A 17156-nucleotide genomic window follows, 5' to 3' on the forward strand; every position below is an offset into this window, starting at 1 on the left:
TTCCTCTTACATTTTGTATATCAAGTCAGTGTGGCTTTACAGTTTTTGTCTTCTTCTATCTGAACAGCAGATCACATGCTCAGCCTTCCTTTCAGGCTGCACCACAGCAAAATATTTGTTTAGGAAATGAATGCAACTAGGTTGACTCAAGAGAGCGTCTCAGTTTGAATAAAAGCTGCATCCATCAGACAGACAGACAGATAGATAGGGCTCTGCTCTGCTGTCACCAGCTTTCTTCATTTACTTGATAATGCGGCAGACAAGCCAGTCAGACACACGACCCATCAAACTCCCAGTCAGCACGAAGCACTGCGCGGCAATCAAACAAAACTACCAGTCAGGTGGAGAAGAAAGAGCTGAGCAAATTAAGGAGGAATACAGAAAGACTGTATTCTTTTTATACATCATACTTTTAATGTCAGAACTGTCAAAAACAAAAGTTTGATGTTTGTTGCCACCTCACCATTCAGACACATCTGAGCGCTGCTATTTTGTGCACTCAGAGGCATAATTGACATTTTTGTCCATTCTTGCTTCCATTTTACCAGATTGTTCTTTGCTAGATCACCATCGAATCTGCACATGGCTACGACAGACGTGTACCCGTTCGCTGGTGTAAACAAGGGATTGTTGAAACGTCATCATACGTATTATCTTCTCTGTAACAGACCTCTGACTCCACAGATAAAACATGTGAGCAGCGTGTACAATCATCAAGCCAAACTAAGGATAGTCACCTTTTGTCCCTGGAGACCCTCTGGGCCTTTAGCACCAGCTGGTCCCTGAGGGCCGGTCAGGCCTGGGATCCCATCCACCCCTCTGGGACCAGGGGGACCAGGTACCCCTGGCGGACCCTGCATGAAGCACAGAAACATCTCAGGCAGTTGTGATGGTACATAGATGATATGGAGATCAGGTACATCATGTAGCCTCAGTGCAGTTATTAATAGGCTACTCTAACTTTTCTGTGTACTCACTATACTGCAGAAGTTACAAACTTACCCTTTCACCTTTCTCTCCCTGAGCCCCTTTGGGTCCTGCAAGCCCGTCAAAACCACGATCTCCCTACACACACGAAGAAGAGTGGTTAAACTTTGCATTTGGACAGAGTTTTTGTACAAAGACCAACTATACAGCACATACCTTGGGGCCGACTAGTCCCTCTTTTCCGGGGGTCCCTGGGGCCCCAGAGGGTCCAAGCTCCCCCTGGAATACACAGAGAGCATGACTGCGGACGCCTGATACTAAAGAAGCATGCAGACGCATATACTACACAACAGGACGCCTGTTCTTCTACTACAGATATGAGTCATACCTGTTCACCTTTTCTTCCTGGTAGGCCTGATCGTCCATGAACACCAGCGTCCCCCTGAACACAAACCACACGGTGCATGACTCATTCATTTCTGACTCATTTAACATTATTTAAGTTTAACGTATAATCACAAGAGAGGGATACACTGTCTATTGTTTTATTCATCAGCCTCACACGCCACCAGCCAGCAGTGAAACGTTAACATACTTCCATTTATTTCCTCATTATTTGGACAGAATAAGAAGCCCAAGAGCAAAAATCCCATCGGGTATGAAATTATCTTGACACATTTTCTTCATTCATGGTTATTTCCTCTCCTCCTCCTCCTCCTCCTATCAAACCACACTTGGTCTGTCTGTCTCAATCCCACCTTCTCTCCTTTGGGTCCATCGCCTCCACAAGCCCCCTTGGGTCCTCGGTCACCCTGGAAACAAATAACTTCATCACTGACAGTTTTGTGAGCCATAAAGGGACCAAATCGTCCAGACCAGGCAGACAGAGAGTCCATCTTTACATAGACAGTCCTCTGACCTGCCACTCAGGCTGACTCACTGTACAGGAGAATTTCCTGTGCACACAGTGGACAGCATTGACCACGTTGTGCAGCAAATTCCAGTCACCAATGGACATGACGCAAAACTGGATGCTATAATTTTCCTGATAACGGGTGTTCAGACAACAATGGCCAGTAAAAGCAAGGTAAGTGGCAATACAGCTGCAAAGGACTCAGAGGGGCTCATGTTGCCAGGCTAGCTGGATCTCCCTGTGTCCAGTATTTCAACTCAGCTCACAGACTGCTGGCACTGTGTACAGGTAACACGATCTGCCCCTCTAAATCTAACAAATTAACACGTTATATCTTGTTTGTTTACTCTGTACAGAGACTAAAGCATAGAACTAAATAAAGACGATTCGGTGTTTTATGGGGACTATGTGCCAGACTATTTCTTGGCCAGGAAGAAAGTCTCAAGTTAGTGGTCGAGGCCAAGAAGTAGTCTGGCACATAATCCCCATAAAACAGCAAATAGTCTTTATTTAGTTTTATGCTTTGTTTTACATGATCTCCTGTAAAACAGTGACTTGTTATTATACTTATCATAAAAATGTAATATTTAGTGAGTTTTACGCTAAGATAACTGGCTGCATGCCTCAGCTACACATCTACCAAACAGACATGAGCGCAGTTTCCTCATCGAACTCTTAGCAAACAGCAAATAAGCCTATTTCCCAAAATGTTGAATCATTCCTTTAAAACTTTGAACACTGAGCGATTTTAAACTTTGGACCTTTTCAGAGATGTCTGATTGCTTCTGATGCTGATTGTAGGTATACACTTGTGTGTGTGTGCGTGTGTCTGCTCTCTGTACTTATTTCTTCCCGCTGCACTCAATGATTATTACCTCAGTGATTACCTGATTAAATAAAGGTTATAATAATAAACGTAACACACCTAGACTGCCTCCACACCTCTGAATTGTTGCTCACATCTTTGATTAGTTTGCTGCTTCAAAGAGAATTCAAATGAATGGATTAAGTGAAAGAAAATGGAAATTAAGTCCATCGGGCAGAGCAAAAGTTTCGTTTTCAGGTATTAATCATCATAATGTTAGGGTGAAAGCAAATAATCCACATGGATATTTTTGACCCAATTTGCATGAATCCTCTGTAATCATATCAATGTTATGCTAATATCGATTTGTAGCCACCATCTCCGACTCAGGAGAGACGCTACAAGGTTGAAACCACGTAGAATGAACAAACACTTCAAGCACACTGAAAATACCTTGATTCCTCTCATTCCAAGGATACCAATCTCTCCCTTATCCCCCTTACGGCCCAGCAGCCCATCTTTTCCTGGTAAACCCTGGAAGACAAGAGAGAAATCATCCCTCGTTCTGTCCACTCAAGGCAGAAAACCACACACACAAAGTGTCTGAATGGAAGAAAGAATCACAGACCGATTCTCCGGGTACTCCAGGCTGGCCGGCTTCTCCCTGCAGAGAGAAGGCAGAATTACAGTAATTAGAGCAGCAAAATTATTACCTGTGCTGCTGGCTTTGCTATTAATCATGAGACTTTTTTAATCACAGTGATCATGGCGTCGCTCACCTTCTGTCCACCGGGGCCACGGGCGCCCGGAAATCCAGTGGATCCTCTCTCCCCCAGCTCTCCCCTCAGACCCTGGTGTCACATACGCAGAAACATGTGTACTGATTATTTGTAATATCAATACAGCAATGTCTGATCCCAGGTTTTGGTTGTAAAAACATTGTTTAAATGTCATCATTAAGTGATTCATATTTCTGATCTAATTTGATTGACCGATCGATGCCTCAGATTCACATGACTAATGACAATGTATCATCCAACCTTTAAATGGATTAAATACTGTTAAAGGCAAACCGTCTGAAACAAGTGGTCCATTAGGCAATTAAGAAAATTAATTGGCAATAATTTTGATCATCAGTTGTGATCAGTTAAAAATCCCCTACAAATGACTGATTTCAGCCTCTCAAAGGCAACAAATCTTCTGACTTTCTCTGCTTGCCACACCATGGGATTGAAAAGTGGGCATATTTCACTACTTTCTTCACCAAATCATGAAGTAGCAGCCTAAAAACATCTGTTTCGGCAAGAACGAACAAATGTACCTGCTCCCCCGGAGGTCCCTCTTGACCCTTGGTCCCTTTTTCTCCCTGCACACCTTTGGGTCCCCTGTCTCCCTGCAGCAGAACAACAATGAAATCCAAACAAAATCAAATATCCACAGAAACAAAAGTGATATTTCTCTATATTAAACACTTCGACCCGTCCAGGTGTTCACTGACTGTTTCTCCTTTGTTGCCCTTTTCTCCAGCAGGTCCTCCCACCAGCACAGTGTCCCCCTGTGAGAGACAATGCAGCTGTAAACATGTGGCTTCACCCCAAAGCCCAAACATCTACACACAATGTTTCATCCTGTCACCTTTTCTTAAGCTGTGTCACTACCACAGCTCATTAACATTGTGTGTATTCATATATTCCTCCTGCTCTCAACAGAGCAAATCTCATGAAAGAGCTCTTTCAAAACAGCCACCGCTGACACAAATATGTCTCACTTCCCTCTTTCTCCATTTCTCTCTCGCTGTCGTTTACAAACATAAACACACACGAGCGGGAGAGAAAGAGGGCGAGCGGCTGAGCTTATTAGATATTAAAATGAACACACCTTGTCTCCTTTGTCACCTTGCAGCCCCAAGTCTCCCTGAAAAAAAAAAAAAAAGATTAAGAGCAAAACATATCATTCAGGCATGACAATTTAATTCAGTTCTTTGCACGAGCAGAATGCTCAGGGGACGCAGCTCGCACGGTGACATGATGACAGTATTCACCTTCTCTCCCCGAGCACCACGGACCCCTGCAGGACCCTGATGGACAGACAAACACACATAGGCCGTGCGTCATTATATACCGGGTGGCTAGACAGTGAGCAGCTTTAAAATGACGGGCACTGCAACGTGAGGAGGACGATGCGTAATGAATAAGTAGTTTACAATGTAATAAAGATATTGTGTCCTTGTGAAGAACAAGTCGTCTGTAATAACAAAGATTTATGCTTGTGTTGGTCTCTTTATGTCTCTGGACAGACTTCCTCAGGGTGAGTTAGGATTTTGAAAAACACGACCCTGGAAGAGATCTTTGATGGAGAGGCTCTGCTGGTGTACGTCATGTTAAGGAAACACTTGATATTTTACCGGCGACCCCCTCTCCCCATCCAAGCCAGGCCGACCCTCCTCTCCCTGAGACATGACAGGAAAAGGCACAAGTGTTAGTTTTATCATCCTGAGGCCAATTCATATCAGATGACATCTTCAATGACACGGTGATGTGCTGTCTTACTCTCGGCCCTGGATCACCTCTCTCTCCTCTTGGACCCGGGACTCCGATGCCGACCTCCCCCTGGCAACATAATAATATGTTCACCCTTCAAAAGAGTCCATTAACATTTAAGCAGGAAGATGGAAACGTGTCGGCTCGGATAGTCACCTTGTCCCCTTTGACCCCGTTGGTACCAGGAGGACCCTTGAAAACATGGTGTGTGAATCGTCAGTCACATCTGGTCATTTCACTTCCTCTCTCTTTCTGTCTCAGGCGTATTACTTTAAAAACTTTTACATATTACAACTTCCTGAGCAGGATTAAAACCAAGCCAGCTATTCGAAGATGGATCTTGCTGCTAATCACAGTGTAATAAAAACTAAACTCACTGCCTGTCCAGGAGGTCCAGCGGGACCTGGGGCTCCAGCATTTCCTGCACGGCCTGCAAAGCCTTGGAGACCCTGAAAATGAGACCTCAGTGGTTCAAAATCACACCACAGAGATGAAGACCGAGAGCACACAGTATTGTGTAACCAGCGGCTCCACTGACCCTCTCCCCTGGTGGTCCAGGAGGTCCAAGTTGTCCAGTTTCTCCTCTCAGGCCAGGCGGCCCAATGTTGCCTGACTTCCCCAGTGGTCCTGGGGGACCAGGTGAACCGGGAAGGCCCGGATCTCCCTGATATTAAGTCGCAGTTAGAGTCTGATCCACATCTGATAAACCACACTGACTGATTCAAGAAGCAGCGTGAACTGCTACCCACCTTTAAACCTTGAGGCCCGACCCGACCCGGAGGACCTGCCAGTCCGATCCCCTTCTCTCCCTGCAAACACACACTTTGTGGTAACTGTCGCACAAATCGGGTTTCGGGCAAAGTAATAAAGCCCATGACAAAAGATCACCTTATCTCCTTTTGGTCCAAGAGATCCCGGTGCCCCCTGCATGAAAAACAAATATGGAGGGATGAAAATAAGAATTGCTGATGGGTTTCTAAAGACCCATACAAATAATTCATTGGTGGAAAGAAAACAGACTGAATAATCTTTTTTATTCACATTAACAATAACAATACTACGGTTTCAGTTTTTGCAGTTCATTATTATGCTGCTGAGGACACGTTTCATCAGTACTGGTGTGCACTGTCAGCGGCTTGCCTGTCATTACAGTTAACATGCCTCGTTAACCTCAGGGACGACAAATAATCAAAACCTGGAGCATCAGAGGAGATTACAGTTGACACTTTCAGATAGAAGGTCTGGAGACTTTAATCACACTGCAATGGAAGGATGGCTGATTAAAGTAAGATTAAGTAATTGTCTGGCTTTGGTGTGAAAGACTTTGACAAAAACAATCTCCCTTTTAAGTGTATGGCTCAAAAAAGGGAAAAAACTGAATCCATTTGCTTGAATCATTATATTTTGCTGTGATTTTTGTGATTTATGGATATCAGAAATGTTGAGCCACTAAGATGTAAGTCTGAAAAAGGATGAGTGAAACATTTGGAGCCATCCATGCAGACACACGTTGAATGTAGTAAAAATAAGCCACCTATTCTTTCTTATGGCTGTAGCAGCACATTGAACTCACAAAATAACATTTATTAAGGATGTTAAGAGAGAGTCAAGCAGAAACCAGGCAATCATCAAGATGTGAAGAAAAACATTCAGTAACAGGACATGTGAGCGTCTGAGTCCAGAGAACAAGGAGCGGAAGCTGATTACTCACATCCTCTCCAGGCTCTCCTGATTCACCAGCCACTCCCTACAATGACGACAGATATAGAGACGGAAACATGTACGTCATGTTGTTTTCATTAGGTGTATGTGTTGCTCTGCAGCGTGACGGTACGCACCCTCTCTCCTTTGATGCCAGCAGGACCTTTGTCTCCCTTGACACCCTGACAGACACCAAGTACCATAGAGTTTTAATGAAAATGCACATTTTCCCTGACTGAGAGCAAGCCTTCATAACGAATGGTTTGGTCAGACTCACCTTTTCTCCAGCTAGACCTCTCTCCCCGGTTATGCCTGGCAGTGTTTGACCAGGAAGACCCTGCATCAATCAGAGGAAAGTTATGTCAGCTCGGTCCCGTTTCATGTCACTCCTTGGCCTTTGCAGTTTAGTAAGCATACACATTCAATGTGTGTGTTTTCAGTGCCATAGCTAAAATGGAAATGAAAGGGTTAATGTTGCAACTTCCACGCTGATGTCAATAACAGTGACTCACCCTCTCTCCTTTGGGTCCAGGTGGTCCAGCCACAGACTGTAAGAGCACAGGAAAATTGAGAGAATAATAGTCATTACCGGTGCGGCACAGTATGGGTTCTTGTTCATGAAAAGACATAAATGTGCACTTAAGAGCCTTCATATTCAGGTATCATGATAGCCTACGCATTAGCCTCTTCAGCTCTGAGAGCTTAAGACCTTTAACGTCTTCAGCACGCAGCAAGTCCTACTGCTTAGCCACTGGTTTGGTTGAGGGACGAAAGTCTTGTGTTAACAATATGCCTATTAACAAACACTTGGCTGTGACGGTTAATTCAAGGAACAAACCATAATTATTGTCCTTACTGTGTGATCAAGTGCTGTTTCTTTCTCCTTTGTGTGTGTGTCCCCAAAGTGTTCTGCTGTCTGGGTTAAGCATGAGTGAACGGAGCAAAGTGGAGGCCCAAGTTTTTGGATTCAGGAGCACTGAAACCTAAAAAATGCTTGCGGCTGTGTGTGTCCGTGTTCAGCTTTGTTTCTGTGTGTGTGTGCGTGTGAACAAATGGTGGGGCCGCTGAGCAGATGGACAAGTGTTGCCTGGTTATTTATCAAGCAAGTGAACTCACTGACGGTGACAACGTGGCTCTGTCCAAGGTGCTGAACCCGAGGCTGTCAGCAGTGAGGGAGCCGGTCAAGACGCTCGTCATGATTCATGTCAATATCGCTAACAGCAGGAATGGACGCGAATAATGAGCGCCTGACAAGCGAGCTCCATCTTTGTGCATCTTTTGCCAAACACTTTTTAGCAGTGATGACTTCAAGCTGCTTTAAAGTAATATAATAGGACAGGGTGTCTGGTGGTTAACACATATCTTACACTGTGAGACCTTTATGCCGGGGACCTTGGTTACATGTCTCTACACTCTGTGTTACAATATGGTATGAAATCAGGACAAATATTCCCTCTGACATAAAATAAATGCTTTTAAAGCCACATATTGTGCACCTTACTGTAACCACTGCCTGTCTCCATGTGTTTGATAAAACACCTGTCTTGTAAAGGAATATGGTGAAGTTTTATAAGCAAACATTGCCAAGAAGAAAAGGAATTGGAGCAGCAAACACAAATCGAAACAAAGAAAGCTGTGAGAAACTCTTCTCACATGAGGACACAGGAAAGCTAATAACACAGAAATCAGTGGCAAGTTTTTTGTTGTTGTGGATGACGAACCCCTTTCTGTGGTGGGAATGTGCTTTGGATGCTTAACTGAACAGCTCGAAACTGCCTACGTCCTGCCAAACAGGCATTTCAACTCTGGAAAAGCTGCCTCACATCTGTTCTCACTGATGTCCTATCAGAATGCTTAGAAAACACTGCAGTTGTGAGTTAACAGCAGTCAATGTGTGCGCCACTACATGTCATTATGATATCTGGCAGCAAACCTGCTGCTTTGCATTACAAAAAGCTGTGCTCCAGGCTAAAAAGGTTGATTGCTCCTGGCTCAGACAAGGGGGAATCTGTTGCATCAACAACAGCAAATGAAGAGAAGAGCGCACATCATTTTGCAAGATGAGCTCAGGTGCATGCACAGGCTATTAATAACGACATAGCAGTTTAATAAATTATCAAATTATTCTCATCTGCAGTGCAATGATACTGATCTTGTGAGTAAAAACAAAGATGATTTTGACTGTGTGATAATGAGATGAGGCCTGCACAGAGGAAGTTATGAATGCATGCGACCTTCTCTGTCACTTTCAGTCTCAGCGAGCTGAAACTGAAATTGAGATCCTCATCAGCAGAATTGGCACAGGCTTTTTCAAGCCGAGCCAATCCCTATTAACAGATGTCTGCAGTCACTCAAATACAGACACCTTGCAGGCAATAATATATCAGTGTCAGCGTTGAGGTAGTTTCCATATGAAGTAGTGCTGACAAATCACAGCCAAACGAACGGTTTTAAATTATAATGAGAAATATTCAATTCCAGCAATAATTCATGGAAACTCAAACCATGGATGTCTTGACCTGAACACAACACAGCTACACTGGAACATCGAGTGCGCCCTGCTTTCTCAGTTCTAACCACAAATCTAGGGTTGCACTACTACTACTACTACTGTCCTGAAACCTCGAGTTTGGCCGCCATCATCATGGTTTTTGGAGCCAGACATGACCATATTTGGATGACAGGGTGGAGCTGGGGAGGATACACATTGCTACACCTCCATTTGATTGGATGTGACTGAGAACCTGAGGACACACTGTGGTAGCCACTTGTCAGTCACGAGACCTAAAGCATACCCTGCTTTATCATCTATTTCACTCTAAGTGGGACCATAATTTAAAAAACGAACATCATGCTGTAATGAAGACGAGTTGAAACTAGTGATATAGACCATGAACTCATCAACTCATGAGGAAAATGTTTACTAAGGTAATAAATCAAGTAAGAAGTAGGGTAATTTTCTCATACGCTCCCATACAGTCAGCTTCGTTGTGTAGTCAGTGGAGTCTGGCCATTACAAAGAATGCAGGTTTAAGCTTCTTCCTCACTGGCTTCACTTTTCAGACCCTGAAGCTCTGTCCACTTATTATTCAGTCTATAGATAACATAGACCTGTGAGGGCAGAGTGACACAAGAAATACGTTTCAGACATGTGAAAAGTCATTTCACATTTCAAATTTTACTGAGTCAGTAAGTGAATTTGCTCTTTAAATGTCAATCAATAACAGTCGGACAACAGAGAAATCCCACTAATCCCACAGCTTTCACGGGAAGATGAAGTTCTGGTGTCACTGCTTAGTCCCAGCGCAAAATTCCCAATAAAAAGCAAGAGATGTTCATGTTCAGTATTTATTACAGTAAACAACACTGCATTTCCATTTCAAATTTTCTAACTTTTCCAACGTTTCCATTCTCACTTTCAGCTGATAGCAGAGGTCACTGCACCACAGAGCGTTTTTGCCTTGTTTCCACACATAAACATTTCCCAGGTTAGACGTATGCAGCCAACCCATCTTCTGCAAATGCACACAAACATTTGTCGAGAGAGAAATGAGAGCAGAATTTCCAAATCCAATGACCATTAAAACCCCCAAACCTCTACCTTGCTCACTGTATTGACTTTACTGACTTCAACTGCAGGCTCCTGATGGATCCCCTAATCAACAGAGTCAGACTGAAGAGGTCTATTTTCTGTCTGCGAGCTGTTCGCACCTCACTCTGCTGCAGCCAACTCACAGATAAAATATCAGAATTTATAGCGACAGCCAGCAGCAGCACATAAGTAACTAACAGTGGGACTCCCGGCCAACTCTAAGAAGTGTACAAATAGCAGGGGAATTTATCTGGAGCACCATTTGGGTTTCAGGCAACCCCAGCCGTGGTGCACAAATATCAACAGCCTGACCACGGCCCCTGAAGGAAGACTCAGAATAGGACGGCATTGTGTCGTGCATCAGATGAAAACTCTTGCAGCAGGAAGCTAATAATAGCACGACAGAAATGTTTTTATTACTTCAGGCAGCAGCTGGTATCACATCCAATAAAGGCAACCACAAAACCAATTTCATTGACTGTCCTTCTAGCAAGAGGCTGCTCAGTAGATACAGCATGTTCTCACCTTCCCCGGAGGGCCGCTGTCTCCCTGCTCCCCCTTTAAGCCCGGCTGGCCTGAAGGTCCAGCAATGCCCTGAGGAACAAATTACACCATGATGACACCGAGAAGGACCCGAAAAACAGCACAGTGCACATGACACACATGCACAGTCGACTGCATGGGCACAAACACAGGTGCACAGGCACACACCTGCTTTCCCGGAAATCCAGGTAATCCTTCTTTACCAGGCACCCCATCTCTTCCAGGGACTCCTGGTTTACCTGCTTCACCCTGAGGAGCAACACATACATCGGTACATGTGATGAATTTAATCGGAAACATGTAATTTTTTTTCTTTTAAAATGTTTAACTAATGAGGTCTTCACTTATTTTAATATATTTTGTTTCAGTATACTTTATTGTTTTGTTATCTTGAGAAAACAACATAATCAACCCCTTATCATGAGAAAACAAAGGGTCATTTTCTCTTATTATTTAGGATGTTTACCAGAGACCAGGAGTGCCATGCCAGCATGCATAGATGGCACCTTCACAACTGTAGCATCTGATTTAAGCTGAAAATGTCATATTAAAGAGTACCCGTTATTCACATGGTTTGCTGTGAAGCCCCCAAAGCCACTCTGCAGAGCAGAGTGTGAATGTCATGGTCCGCTCGTGAATCTTACGAAGTCATTTTCCTGTGATAAATTATCTGATAATCTCGAGAAATCTGCCTTTTGTTTTCTCAAGATAATGAAATAAATGAACGTTATCTCACAAAAATTAGTTTGGTTATCTCGAGATAATCAAAATTTAAAAAAAATAACTGCAAGCACATAGTTTACAACAAAAATGAAAACAGGAGAATCGTGACAGAAAAGTTGGTTGTGGTCACTTAATAAAGAGTCAGTATGCTGTACATGACACGCTGAGGGGATTGCTTGTTTTTCAGCTGAAGGTACAACAAATCACATGTTCTGTAAGCTGCATTTTCAAATTACGAACACGACACGCAGCTGAAGGCGCCATTTATCAACAAAAACTTGCTCCACATGTTTTGGCATTTTTATTTAATTACCTTCCCATTTTCAGTTAGAACTCAAATGCCTCGGGCTCAAAACATTCCTTCAATTTTACACTTCCCCACTGTGCAACGCAGCAACAGTCACAGCCAGATCAAGGCCGTATACTCACCACCTGCCCTGACAGTCCTGGGGGGCCCTGTGGACCCTGCAGGGGAGAAATAAACACAGAGGTATGAGGGAACACAATATGATAAACACACACACGCACACGAGATGTTCAATGAACAAGACAACAACAAAGCAGTTTGTCCCTGCAGAGAAGCTGTGATTTATGGGAACGCTTACCACAGCTCCCGGAGGGCCTGGTGGTCCAGGTAGACCTGTGCTCCCTTGGGCACCGGGGGGGCCCTGCAGAGAGGAGAAACACACTCACACAATGCACATTCTGCTACACAACACGCTGTGTGGATTGTCATGCAACCATGAGGCTGCTGGATCTCTTGTGTGAAAGCGGTTTTACCTGCACACCAACGCCTGGCTCTCCTTGATTACCCTGTGAAAAACAAACTTCTTATGACTTTGGCCGGCAAAGAGTAAAAAATAAAGAACTTCAGCATGTGTGCTATAACAGGCAGCACAGTCAGATGCAGTTAACTCACCTTCACACCTGGTGGACCAGGAAGCCCGTTGGGACCCATGGGGCCCTAATTGAAACATATACGACCAACATGTAAAGTGGTGCTTTTAATAAGAGCCTGTGTATGCGTGTTCATGCTTCATCGTGTGTGTCATGCTTACAGTTGGCCCCCTGATGCCAGGCTCTCCTGGGTTCCCCTGGAAGCAAAATACAAGTCATATACAGCACATTCACATCACAAAACACTCCTCACTACACATTTTAAAGGAATATTTTGACATTTTAAAAATCTTATTCATGTCCTTGCTCAGAGTTAGGTGAGAAGATTGATATCACTCTTAAGTTTGTCATTAAGTCTCCAGACTGCCTGGCAAGCTCACGGTGACGACAGAACTACCACAGCACACACCACGTGTTTATGAATTAAATATGCTCATACAAACTGAGCCCATAAAAAGTATATGCATTCTTATAGTGGACAACATGGGGTTAACGTAAATGACGCACTGACGTATCACTGAGAGACGTGAGCGTCCCCGCAGGAGACACAAATATACAACGATAAAACATGGACTGACTCACGACAACAGGTAGGACAATGCAAACAGAGGATCGACAATGTCAACAATGAGAAACTCACATGGTAAGCTCTGAAAAATCAGTGCTGTGAGAGGGATAAGCACACAGCAGACAGCAGGCACAGCTGCATGCACGATAAGCAGACTCAAGCGCATCGACAGCACAGTACTTTTTGGAGAACACCCAATTTAGTATCCCCCCTTCTATTGTACACTGGATCCTGGCGAACACTTCGGCTCAGGATGTCAGCTGACTTCCTTTCATCTCCTCCAACAAATCTGTGGTGTTTTACACGCCTGAAATTCAACTTCAAAACTCAACTCTTGAGTTTGACATGGATTCTGTGGGGACAGGTGGTCTTGATTAATGTTTCATGATGAACCAATCACGCTCTGACTCTTATCCCAGACCCCGGCTCCCAGAAGGATGTTTCTAATACAAATGAATTAGGGTTAAAGTGGTGAAATTTGCCTGGGATGTGTGGTGGTGTGTGCATCCTGATGGTACTTTGTTCTAGGCTCCTGATGCAGAATCGTCTTTGGAAATACTTGCTGTGTAATCTAAAGCCCTCTGCTATCTCTACAGCTTTGGTCCACTCTCACTTCTCCCTCTTGTATCTGAAACCACAGGGACCAGTTCTCCCAGCCCTCCCTCCTCCAGAGCCCAAGCATGCCAGCCAGCAGCAGAGCACCTACCGGTCTACCTAGAACTCCTGGGAACCCAGGCAGGCCCTGGAGAGGATGAAAGACAGAGGAGGGTGGGGGGCACGGGTGGGTGGAGAACAGTGTTGGAAGAGGGGAAACAAACAACAGAGATAAGGAAATGGACAGAGAGGAAGTAAGAGAGTGAGGTGTTAGCCACACAGCTGCAAAAGGCTGCTGTCTAAAGATCTATGAAGCCTCGGCCCAAAAGGGGGAAAAGAGCGCTCCATCAGCTGAGTGCTGCAGCCAACCCAGTGGTTTTCTCTGAAGATCAAGCTCAAGAGAAGGCCCCTTTGCTGGGTCACTGATTACTCACTGGTTGGCCTCGAGGACCAGCAGGCCCTGTGGGGCCCTGCTCCGACATGGAGGGAAGGAAAACAAAAAGTGTGAGGAAGTGCTTAATATCTCTCCTCTCTTTATATCCTGCACCAGGCCGAGCAATCAGAACACACAGTACATCCAGATGAAACCTTACTGTGTCCTCTGATGTTTGCTGGACTTCTGCTGGTTTAATATTTTTGAAAGGTTAAGCAGGTGCATTTTGTGTTTCATGAGCATCAACACTCCCATATGTACATTTATAAAGACAAACACACAATAAGCAACAATATTATAAATACATTATTAACATTATTAAATCTTCTGAAAGAAATATTCATTCAATAGTTACACAAGTGCCTCTAATCCAGGAAAGTCATTACTATAATCATGCCTCTGTGAAAATCAAAAAACAGAAAGCACAACAGTCAGTTTCATCTTCACCTTCAGAAGAATAACGTAGCTCAGATCCAGCACTTCACACTTACCGGTTTCCCATCCTGACCAGGTTTTCCTGGTTCTCCTGGCGTTCCCTGAGATGACAGACCACAGATTGCTTCTTATTAAGAAAATGGGCAGTAACAACAGAACAGTAAGATCAAATCTGATTGTCTCACTTCAGGAATTTATTATAATACTGCGATCCAGCTCACCTGTGAGCCATCACGGCCTCTGTCTCCAGCCTCTCCTCTGTCTCCTTTATCACCACGAGGTCCCGCCAAACCCTGTGAGACACATTAAAAGTAGCTCATTTGTATAAAAAAAAAAACCCATGACAGTGCATGACTTGACACGTGTTTGCATTATTTGTATTATGTGTGAATCTCACTCGGTCTCCTTTAGGTCCCAATGGTCCTGCAGCACCAGGCTCTCCCTTCTGTCCTGTAACTCCTGGAGGGCCTCGGACCCCCGGCGTACCGATCAGCACTGAGTCAGCAGAGGCTCCCTACAGTACACACATAGACAAACGATTATGAACTCCATTCATTGTGTGTCTTATATGTACAAAAGGTTCATTTTTTCACTGCATCAATAACAAGGATGAGGAGGAGTTTACCTTCTGACCTGGGGGGCCGGATGGTCCCATTATTCCGGGTTTACCCTGAAAATCACATGAAATTCTCAAGAGTGGAAGTGCTTACATGAAACATGAATTTCTCTTCACGACCTGGAAGCCTGGAGGACCAAAGTAAATGTCAATGTGACATCAGCACTTACTCCTTCTCCTTTGTCACCTTTCTCTCCACTCGACCCCTGAAAGATAAATACACATGATATTAGTACAATCACGTTCAGGAACATAAAAAATCATTTGTTTTGCCAACTCTCCTCCTCACCTTCTCTCCTGGTCTTCCAACCTCCCCCAGTTCCCCAGCTCGCCCAGGAACTCCTGGTATTCCAGGCTTGCCTGGCTCTCCAGCAGGCCCCGGGGGTCCCTCGGGCCCTCGCTCTCCAATGGCTCTACCTGGAGGCCCAGGTCCTCCCACAGGTCCTCTCTCCCCTTGGTCCCCTTTTGATCCTCTCTCTCCTGGAAAACCTCGAACACCCTGGTGCACAACAGGAAACGGAAAGAGATCAAATACAATGTTTTAATATTTCGAACTATGCTGATTAGACATTTAAGAGACGCTGAAATGTGGTGCTCCATCTGGACTTTCTGTCATCTTACTGGGGGTCTTCAAGTTTTTCATTTTTGCAGTAAGCCTCCAAGAAGCCCTTGGCTGTACTTACATCTAAACCAGACTGTCCTCTTGGTCCGGTATCACCCTTGTCTCCCTTTTCACCTTTCACTGCCTTCTGCACTGTGGGAGCCTGTGGTGTGTCCTTCCTGTCCACAACCACCTTCAGATCAGACACCTGTGTGGAGGGCAGAAAAGGGAAATGTTTGGCAAGAGCTTCCTAACTTTCAGCCACAGGTTCCCGGCTGTGATTCATTTACATTTTGCCTTTGTCTTTTCAGTTGCTCCAGTCCAGTCCAAAATATGCGAGATCATTTTAAAATGTATTTGTACATAAACTCTGAAATATACAGTTTCACTGTGAGAAACTGTCATCTGTTTGTCATCTGCAGTGACACTAAATGAGGGTTGTAAACTCCTCCACACTGACTGGGCTATGTTTATTCTAAGAAGTGACACTCAGTCACAGACCTACATCAATCTTTAGTGGTACGTCCATGACATCAACCCACACATGCTGCAGTGGTTTTAAACTACTCGCAGTCCTATTTTTATCACGGCCATAACCCAAGAGCAAATCCCACACTTGACCGTGGCAAGTCTGTTAATCCACTTTTACTGGATGAAGACATTTTTATTTTCAAAGTAATTGATCTGTTTGACACAAGAAAAGCGGCTGAACATGAGTTTTTAATACATCTGGAAGCTGTAAATGCATTGATTTGCAAGAACTAATGGACAAAAATAACACTTTGCACGAGTTCCAGGAAATCCTCCATGAGCCAGACAATTTTACTAACATACAGATCCGCATATCCATGCTTGACTTGCTAATTGCCAATTGCATTTTCCATTAACACCAATGCTTTTTCCTGTGTGATGCTACATGCTAAATTTGAGTTGTACATTCATGTATATGTGCAGTTTGAAATGCCATATTTTATGTTTCCACAGTTTTACAAAAAAGGAAAGATCCTAACTAAAGTCCTTCACTCTATTGCGGTTTCCTGAGTCCTTATTTCAAGGATCAAATATTAGCTATCTGCTAAGCTAATGTCTACAAAGCAAGAGCAGAATAAACATTTGCATCTCCAAAGTGATTATCAAGCTAAAACCTCATCACTTTCAAATCCAAAGTAAAGCTGTGTCTACTGCATTTAAACACATGTCCTTGAATTACATAAAATACTAAGAATTAGAAACTTTCCTGCACCTTTACAGGCACAACAGATTTTATA

The 17156-nt window shown here is 44.0% G+C and overlaps 1 protein-coding gene across 1 annotated transcript in view; it reads right to left on the reverse strand.

Annotated features, from left to right (window-relative positions):
• col7a1 (collagen, type VII, alpha 1) overlaps nt 1-17156 on the reverse strand; it is a 58930-nt gene that overhangs the window by 7844 nt on the left and 33930 nt on the right. Inside the window, exons 73-110 of the mRNA XM_076742175.1 lie at nt 15971-16096; nt 15577-15786; nt 15458-15493; nt 15297-15341; nt 15069-15185; nt 14893-14964; nt 14728-14772; nt 13916-13951; nt 12803-12838; nt 12664-12708; nt 12525-12557; nt 12350-12412; nt 12174-12209; nt 11190-11270; nt 11004-11072; nt 7399-7434; nt 7164-7223; nt 7024-7068; nt 6897-6932; nt 6074-6109; nt 5935-5994; nt 5724-5849; nt 5563-5634; nt 5342-5377; nt 5195-5254; nt 5050-5094; nt 4687-4722; nt 4524-4559; nt 4144-4200; nt 3967-4038; nt 3425-3496; nt 3274-3309; nt 3099-3179; nt 1686-1739; nt 1316-1369; nt 1144-1206; nt 1003-1065; nt 738-854 (exon numbers count right to left, since the gene is read on the reverse strand). Coding sequence (XP_076598290.1) covers nt 738-854; nt 1003-1065; nt 1144-1206; nt 1316-1369; nt 1686-1739; nt 3099-3179; nt 3274-3309; nt 3425-3496; nt 3967-4038; nt 4144-4200; nt 4524-4559; nt 4687-4722; nt 5050-5094; nt 5195-5254; nt 5342-5377; nt 5563-5634; nt 5724-5849; nt 5935-5994; nt 6074-6109; nt 6897-6932; nt 7024-7068; nt 7164-7223; nt 7399-7434; nt 11004-11072; nt 11190-11270; nt 12174-12209; nt 12350-12412; nt 12525-12557; nt 12664-12708; nt 12803-12838; nt 13916-13951; nt 14728-14772; nt 14893-14964; nt 15069-15185; nt 15297-15341; nt 15458-15493; nt 15577-15786; nt 15971-16096 — 2403 coding nt within the window. The remainder of the gene's footprint in view (nt 1-737; nt 855-1002; nt 1066-1143; nt 1207-1315; nt 1370-1685; nt 1740-3098; nt 3180-3273; nt 3310-3424; nt 3497-3966; nt 4039-4143; nt 4201-4523; nt 4560-4686; nt 4723-5049; nt 5095-5194; nt 5255-5341; nt 5378-5562; nt 5635-5723; nt 5850-5934; nt 5995-6073; nt 6110-6896; nt 6933-7023; nt 7069-7163; nt 7224-7398; nt 7435-11003; nt 11073-11189; nt 11271-12173; nt 12210-12349; nt 12413-12524; nt 12558-12663; nt 12709-12802; nt 12839-13915; nt 13952-14727; nt 14773-14892; nt 14965-15068; nt 15186-15296; nt 15342-15457; nt 15494-15576; nt 15787-15970; nt 16097-17156) is intronic.

Source organism: Chaetodon auriga, chromosome 2 (assembly GCF_051107435.1).
Source record: "Chaetodon auriga isolate fChaAug3 chromosome 2, fChaAug3.hap1, whole genome shotgun sequence".
NCBI lineage: Eukaryota > Metazoa > Chordata > Actinopteri > Chaetodontiformes > Chaetodontidae > Chaetodon > Chaetodon auriga.